Source organism: Nanorana parkeri, unplaced genomic scaffold (genome assembly GCF_000935625.1).
Source record: "Nanorana parkeri isolate BGI_ZX_2015 unplaced genomic scaffold, ASM93562v1 scaffold738, whole genome shotgun sequence".
Classification (NCBI taxonomy): domain Eukaryota; kingdom Metazoa; phylum Chordata; class Amphibia; order Anura; family Dicroglossidae; genus Nanorana; species Nanorana parkeri.
Genome location: NW_017307006.1, coordinates 705,824 through 714,508, shown reverse-complemented (window position 1 = coordinate 714,508; position 8,685 = coordinate 705,824). Strand labels below are relative to the sequence as shown.

Below are 8,685 nucleotides of genomic sequence, written 5' to 3'. Positions count from 1 at the left end.
GCGACAAAGCATCAAAACAAATACATAGGCTGATGACAGTGTAATAAATGTAATATAAGTCTAGCATCTATTTACAACCAATAAATATTTATAAAGAAAAACGTAAAACAAAAAGAAATCAAAGTTGTACACTACAAAAAAAATGCTTTCCCACAGGTCTGACCAACTTCACAGCCACTGCCGGAAAATAAAGGCTTAAAAATATCATTTGGCCCCAAATTACATTATTTTCTTTTTTTTTGTCCTCACAGAAAAATAAAAATGTTAGTGATTATTTACAGACTGAAATGGCTGTACAATTTCTATGCAAATTATTTAACCCTCTAAGATGCAGCCAGCGTGGCAAGAACCAACTGAAATGCTGCCACGCGGCTATAAGGTAAAGGGTTAAACCGATGAGCTTGGTGGCGTTAAAAATCGAGCTGCAAATGGTTTTCCTGTGAACATTTTCTGGTGTCGGATCTTTGGTGTGACTTGAAATGCTGGACTGCTCGAAGGGTAGGAGAGAAAATGGTGATCAGAACTGATTTAACGAGTCCTCAGCTCAGACGTTGGCCATTTAGTTGGTTGTTTGTTTTCTTTTCTGGCCGCACTAGTCGGGCTTGAAGAAACCCTGCAGTGGTGGAGGGGTCCCATTCACAGGCACCTGCAGCTGTTAATGGGTTAAAAACATTTTACAGTCTGTTTTACAAAGTGCTTTTTGTAGAAAACTTGCTAAATAATGGTATCCACAGGGAGATGGTGTTAGTATTTACATGTCCCCCCTTTAAGGGGAAAGACAGCTAGTGCCGGGGCCAATCAGCCTCTCACAGCTTTACAAATCTGTAGTCAATCACATTACAGATTATGTAGTCAACTCTGAACCCAACTGGGCTACTCCATTTTGTCCGTGTTAATACTGGATTCCTGGGCATGGCACAGGCTGGTTAATATCCTACTTCACAGTCTTCTTTGTAGAAAGGCCTCTACCTTAACCCCCCTGCTCTTGAAGGCACCTAAGGCATGGAGGCGGATCTTGGGTCCTTGATGGAATTTAGGGATATTTGGAGTGGTAGCGGCACCTGAAGTTGGTTCATGTCTAAGCCAACTTTTTGAACGGCTCTTGTTCATCTTAGAAGACCAACAAATTCCACTCTTGACCTGTTCGGATGCATGTCATCCCCAAAGTTTTAGAACACCAGAAACAGAGAAGGCCAGTATGTTTGGAAGATAGAAGGGGGTCAGCTCAAGCCCTTCACCCACGGTACACGTAAGTGCTTTCCTTTGGGTCCCTCCAGCTTTCCGGCTGGGATACAGCTGGGTAGGTCAAGAGGTCAGAAAATGCCTTTGGCAATCTTAAGTCCCTTCTGCTTCATACGGGGCAACGTGGAGCTAGAGCCATGTTTAATTTTCACCCCTTTGGAGAAACCACGTTTTTTCAGAACAAAGTCATAATTGGCTCCCGAGTTCATAGCGTAGAAGACGTTGGCGTTATCCGGAATCTTCAATTCTGAGGAAGGAAAAAAAACAAAAAACATGTTTTAAGTCTACATCCATCGGTAACCAGTAACCACTGTTTAGAACAGCATCATTGCATATCAATTTCATGTGCTTTCGCTTGTTAATACATTTTTTTTTATTGAACATTGGTGCATGTATTTTGTGCAATCACATACTCTTCCCTCTTATTTGTTGTGCAAAGTGAAAGGATGACTTTCAATACCGAATGGTTTCCTGGCACTGCTGTGGCGAAACATCTTATGTCAGCAAATGGCTGAATTCCTTATATACTACAAGTGTTTCATGACAGGGTCTCTTTAAAAGGTAATCGCATTAGTGTTATAGGGTTACATTTGCATAAAACCCTTTTTTACATATACATTTTTGGGTCAATTCATGATAAATCAGTTGGCAGCACTTACTGGGATTTCTAATAAGGAAGCTTAGCGCTGGCTCCATGCTTTCTGGCTGCCTGAGTTACATAAAGTGAACCTGTGCAGGGCACAGTCTGAAGCATATATTCAATTTTCCTTCACTCTCCTGCCAACCTGTTTGGCTGCTAGAGGATAAGCTTTGAATCACAGATATGCATGGCTTTGGATTCTCCCCATATGGCAGGGCTAGTGCCCTTGGTGACTGGCCTGAAGCTGTCAAAATGGAGAGAGTAACATGCTGACATGCTAAAAGGAGCAATCAGCTGAACAGAGTTAACTATTTAAACAGATCACACAGTTCATATTTTTGCATTTCAGCTGTGTATTCAGCTGCCTTGGTGGAATTCAGTTTTAACACAGCGATACCACTGATGTCACAGTATCGAGAAAGCTGACAGACCGGTCTCCATCTCTATAGAATGCATTTTCTCTGCACCTTCCACATAGTTCTGTTATCAAACAATGGAAATTCCTTTTACCTCTTTCCTCGGATAGAATCTGAACCAGTTCATAGTCTTCTGCCCGCTCCCCGTCCAAGTTATGTTTGGCCATTGCTTTACGGATCACCACTGGCGTTTTGTCCTGACTCGTCACCTACAAAGCGATGAAAGCCACAGTTAAGAAGAGGGGAAATATGACTTCTTATACTAGCGGCTCCAAGCAGAGCTACGTTAAGCTGGACATAACTTTAATCTGAGCATACAAATCTACTTTAATTTAGGTAGGCCCCAGCACTACATAAATAAAGCCATTCAATTTACATCCAATTGGGTTTGGCCGTCATACTACAAAGGAGACTGTAATGTGTATGGCTTGCGCTAACCACTGAGTATATAACACCTTCCACCTGACCGGCTGCTATAACAAACACTCTCTCTTTGTGCAGATTTAGATTGCTCACCAGGATGCTCTTGTACATGTTGCCGTTATCCACGTCTAGGCTGACCCGGATGATGCAGCAGTCGTCTATTTGCTGGTTGTAGAGTGGGAGAGACAGCGAGGAGTAACTGGAAATGCCAGAGACAGATCGCTTGTGAGTCCGTGAGGCAGAGACAGGAGTGGAGGAGACGGAGGAGGAGGAAGCACTGCTGGAACCTGAACCTATGCCAGACGTGTCCAGAGACGAGAGCGATGTCGATTCCCAGAACTGGGGAAAGAAAATTCTACGTCAGGTACAGTTTTGTGTTGTTGGATCGCAGGCTGGTTTCTTGTATCTCTCGGGCATATCCCACCACTGGATGCCTATCAGAATTCCCATTTATGCCCAACTGACTCTACAAAGCCAAATAATTGGGGAATTCACAATACCCTTATTATGGCCATGTGGGAGGGAGTGGACATGCAAACAATGAAGACGCCTCCCATTGGAGTCTCTCAGAGCTATACAAATTTAACAGGTGATGTTACCCCCTGGTCACACGAAACAAGTAAAACACCAGCCAAAACTTTGTTTAGATGGAATGCAGAAGGGATAGTTTTCCTTTTACTTCCTGCGTTGTCGCCAGTACAGAAAATAAGTGAAAATCTTCTCCCATAGTAACAAAGACAGCAATAAAAACCTGACAGGCATTATAAACATTCCACACTATCAATAATACGTTTTGGATGGAGTCCCACTTCAGTGGACCTGCTAATCTTACCATGACTGAACTAGTGACATGTTACAAAATGGCTACCATATTAGTAGCAAACTAATCTAAAAACTCAGTAAAGCCAACCTACTTGATAAAATATTGACAAATACATGTGCTATTGTATATGTATTTCAGGATAAGATGTGGATATCTAAGATAATTTTCTGGTCCTGAGGGATGAGGTTTTTCTACACACAGCTCACTTCCTGTCCGGTAACCTTACCAAAGGACATTGGACTCAACCTGTCCTCAGATTGCGGTGGCTGATTGTATGGAAGAGCACTGAATGTAAATACAATTTAAAATTTTTTGGTACTACATTTCCAGGGCTTGGACGCTAGTTTGTGTCCTGCCGTTACCATAAGGAAAACTATTGGGGAAAAGCCCAAACCGCATAGTTCTCCTTTAATCACTGATAACACTAAACTGATGAACAGAAAAAGCTTTTTAATCGTTGCCTATGGGCGTTTTTTTGCGATTTTTGCGGGCGCACGCAATTTTAAGGCTTGACATGTTTGGTGTCTATTTACCCGACGTGACCCTGACTTTTATGTTTTACTAAAAAAATGGGTAAGAATAAATGTTTTACAACATAATGTAGGGAAACTTTTTTTGTTTTTTTTTACATTTATGGTACTTTTTAAATTATATAGTAAAAAAAAATACCCCCGTGGTGATTATATACCTCCAAAAGAAAGCTCTATCTGTCCCCAAACTTTTTTAACATAAATTGCAAGGCTATAGTCCGGTCATGCTGACTGGTGAAATTTTTGACTGACTGGTGAGACACTATCAAATTTTTCAAGCCCTGTACATTTCAGTAACATTTACCCATATATTGGTTTTAGCTTTTTGCATAGGTTTTTTTTTTTGTAGCTTAGCTTTACTGGTCCTTTATTTTTTGAACAGACAACACAAACGTCACAAACATATGGGTATATAAGGAAACTAATCCCTGGAAGCAAAATGTAAAGGCTACCCACTGGCATTTTTGAACCTTCGTTTGTAAATGCTAGTCTAACCAGCATCCCATTCACAAAGCATTTCACAACCTTCAGCAGGCATTTGCCAGGCATGCAGTAGCTCAGCCAAGTACCATCCCTGAGCTTCTGAAGTCCACTGTATGTCAGTTGGAGCCTGCTAAAGCTTGCTAAATATCTTGTTAATGATGCAGCCAGCATGGCCATTAAGATCTGCATTCATTGTTCCCAGACAGGAGCAAAAAAAAAAAATTAGAGTGCTTCAAGAAAGCCACCCGACACATTTTAAAGGCAAAGGTTAAAAAATACCAGTTAGTTCTTGGCCTACAGAACACTGTACATAGTTCGTGTTCTGTCATCTGCTTGTTTAGGTTTGACATGCAGAATTCTGAGGTGTTTGATTAATGAAACGTGACATTATTTTTATTTCCGAGTCTTGCTGAGAAGATTATCCAGATCTCAAAAGCAAGTAAAACAAGGAAAGACTTTAAAATGTTTAACACCCATCAATGTCACATTTTCTGGATAGAAATGACACCTAATAATTCACCAAGGAATGCAAGTCATGATTTGCTGGGTTTAGTTTCCTCCACCACTGAACAAAACTAGACAGTATATTGTACAACGCCTTCCACACAGCAAAGCACAGAGAGCAGGGACTGACCCCCACGGAAGCGCAGCGTTCTGTGGCCTGTGCTGGCGGAGCCTGGGGATGTTCCTCTCGTACCTTCTTCTCCTGACAGTCCGGGGACTCAGGCACAAAGCTGATGTTAATCTCTTCTACGTCAGAGCTGCTAGATCCCGCTGAGGTTACGCTAACAGAGTCGGCCATGTCGCCTCCGCAGAGGTGGGGGCTGCACTTGAGCTGATCGAAAGACTTGGAATGCGAGCTGACGCTGGCACATGGCTCTGAGCTGGGTGGCTGGCGGCTGAGAGAGACAGAAAGCACCAGGTTAGACTAAACATGTTTAGAGAAACTGGTCAAAACTAACACTTTATTGTTAATGTTTGCTGCCCAACCTACCTATCTGCGATTGCCCCTATTGAGGTGCAGAGTGTTGATAGTCTAAGAGCCTGTGTTTGTCAGATTTTGTTTGCATCAAACAGGTTTTGCTTTTCCATACAAGTCTATGGGAATGCAAAACCTGCTTGAAGCAGGTCAGACTGAGGTTAACTACAGGTCAAATGCAACTTTCAGTGGATTTTGAATGATCTTGGAAGTGTCTCCAACTGATGTCAAAAGAGTTTGGGCATCTTTACATAGGGGGTGAGCAGACAGATGCCCTAATCAGTGTGCTGCTGTTAGATCACTGGCATAGGGTAGGTTCTAGGGGGCAGGGTAGAATGCTTAACCGCAGTTTAGTCTGCAGGGTGGTTCGGGACCCTGGCAGGGATGTCCGATTACAAGACTATTTAAACAGAATAACAAATCCTTTGGCATATATAAAACAGTTGGCATATAGGTCTTTCAACTGTGTACTGACCATTAAAGAACAACTGCACCTATGGCATAATGGTCTTTAACTATTCCCGCCCCAAGCCCCAGAGTGATGCTGAACTCATCCAGCACTTACCTTGGCCCCTCATTTAAGCGATCTTTATTGTGCTGCTCCATTCGTAGGATCACAGACTTTTTGCAAAAATCATCCCTTCTGGCTCCTCTTCGTCCTGCACACATGCCCCATGGCATATTCATTCCTATAGGTAAGCTGTACTTATGTTTGTTTCCAGCGGTCCCGCAGAGTAGGACTCTCCCCATAGAAATAAATGGGGCCACAGTACTCATGTGCAGGAAGAAGAGGACACCTTTTTGGAGAAAGTCTGTGCAAATAATAAGCGGAGCAACACACTGAATATCACCAAAACGATGATTTAATAACCTCAAGAGTTTAAAGTTAAGTCCAGATTTTTAATTGGAGAAATGGGTTTCTGTGTTCTTCTAACTGAAGTAATCCCACCCACAGCAAATGCTTTGAATCTTGGCCAGCATTTTGGTATAATTTTGATTTGATCCAATTACTGATTGCTGGACCAAGCCAGTAAAATACCTATATAGAACCAAGACTAATAAAACGGAACACATATGGTGGGGCATGAGAGGGGACACTTACTCGCTCCATCGTTTTATGATCCCTGTGTTTTTCTTGGCCTTCAACGTGTTACTTGCTGATTCTGACAAGGGTTCAATTTCACAGGATAAGCTATAGCTGCAGGAACAAGAAAACAATATACACATGAGAACAGGAACCAGTTAGAACACGGACACAATAAAACTCCAAAGATAAAAAAAAAAGCACGTCAACACTTCTACACTACAAAATATGCACCTTTCCGCCTCGGTCAGTCGCTCCACACTGTGGAACCATTCCACAAATGAATCTTCGGGTGTGAAGCTGTAGTTATTACAGGCCGACTGCAGTAGTTTTATCTGAGCAATAACTTCAAACTCCTGAAAAGAAAAATGACAACACATATAAAAACAGTTTATAAACTTTAATTATCCTCATCTATAATCACCGGTAGTAGTCAAATATAAAATCACAATGAATGGGCTAAGCTTAACAACACAGTCCTAATCTACCTGTGTATTAGTCAAAACCAAGACTCACCTTCCTTCTCTTTTCAAAGTTTATAAGGCCACCCTGCAAAAAAAAAAAACCACAAAGAGTTCATCAATGAGTGATTGCAATAATCAGGCCCACTTAGAGCTATGTGTACCTACAATGGCTACATAACACAGTCCCATTGCCATGTAAGGATTACAACCCTTTCTTTTAAGGAATACTTCTTATAAATGTTCCTTTTTCCTCTAAGTTCCAGGTACATGTGCACAAATCCCCAATGCCCACTTCTATGGCTCATCATGCCGAGAAGGCCTGAGCCAAGAAAAACTTCTAGCTCCTATAAAGCAATGGGAGCTCTCTCCTTGTGTGATCAGTACTATTAGCATTATGGAATTATTATTATTACTACGTAAAGAGTAAAGACTCAAACATACTAAGTGATGGTTCTAGAGAGATGAAGTTTGCACATTTAGCTCTTACTAGCCGCATAATTAATAGTTTCTACTAGGGATGCACCGATACCACTTTTTCAAGACCGAGTACAAGTACCGATAGTTTTGCTCAAGTACTCGCAGATACCAATTACCGATACTTTTTCTTAAAGGGACAGGTCACATTTTTTCTAAAGCAATACAAACTAATGCTTTAAGGTCACTTTCTTAATATTATGATTCATGAGATGACGAGGGAGCATGACGCCGGCTTCCCGGCCAATCAGAATGCCGGGCGCTGCGTCATTGCACGCTACCCGGCTTCCTGATTGGCCGGGAAGTCGGCTCCATGCTCTCTCATCACAAGTGACGACAGAGCATGGAGCCGTTTCCTGGCCAATCAGGAAACCGGGCAGCGTGTAATGATGCGCTGCCCGGCTTCTTGATACAGGAAGTACTCGTGCTAGGTATCGGAGCATTTGGGCGAGTACGAGTACTCACCCAAATACTCGGTATCGGCACCGATATTAGTATCGGTGCATCCCTAGTTTCTACAGATATTTTAAAACATTTTCTTGTTTGTTAATTAGCTCTTCCTAAACATTTTTGTTTATAAATGACAACACATATAAAAACAGTTTATAAACTTTAATTATCCTCATCTATAATCACCGGTAGTAGTCAAATATAAAATCACAATGAATGGGCTAAGCTTAACAACACAGTCCTAATCTACCTGTGTATTAGTCAAAACCAAGACTCACCTTCCTTCTCTTTTCAAAGTTTATAAGGCCACCCTGCAAAAAAAAAAAACCACAAAGAGTTCATCAATGAGTGATTGCAATAATCAGGCCCACTTAGAGCTATGTGTACCTACAATGGCTACATAACACAGTCCCATTGCCATGTAAGGATTACAACCCTTTCTTTTAAGGAATACTTCTTATAAATGTTCCTTTTTCCTCTAAGTTCCAGGTACATGTGCACAAATCCCCAATGCCCACTTCTATGGCTCATCATGCCGAGAAGGCCTGAGCCAAGAAAAACTTCTAGCTCCTATAAAGCAATGGGAGCTCTCTCCTTGTGTGATCAGTACTATTAGCATTATGGAATTATTATTATTACTACGTAAAGAGTAAAGACTCAAACATACTAAGTGATGG

At 41.7% G+C, this 8,685-nt stretch overlaps 1 protein-coding gene across 2 annotated transcripts in view; it reads right to left on the bottom strand.

Moving 5' to 3' along the window:
- Positions 1-671: 671 nt before the first annotated feature.
- The window catches only part of RALGDS (ral guanine nucleotide dissociation stimulator), a 61,365-nt gene continuing 53,351 nt past the window's right edge, over positions 672-8,685 (bottom strand). For both annotated transcript variants that reach the window (XM_018564230.1, XM_018564231.1), the window contains exons 12-18: positions 8,287-8,319; positions 6,855-6,976; positions 6,639-6,734; positions 5,192-5,456; positions 2,815-3,060; positions 2,393-2,507; positions 672-1,489 (exon numbers count right to left, since the gene is read on the bottom strand). In XM_018564230.1, coding sequence (XP_018419732.1) covers positions 1,314-1,489; positions 2,393-2,507; positions 2,815-3,060; positions 5,192-5,456; positions 6,639-6,734; positions 6,855-6,976; positions 8,287-8,319 — 1,053 coding nt within the window. In that variant the 3' untranslated portion in view covers positions 672-1,313. The remainder of the gene's footprint in view (positions 1,490-2,392; positions 2,508-2,814; positions 3,061-5,191; positions 5,457-6,638; positions 6,735-6,854; positions 6,977-8,286; positions 8,320-8,685) is intronic.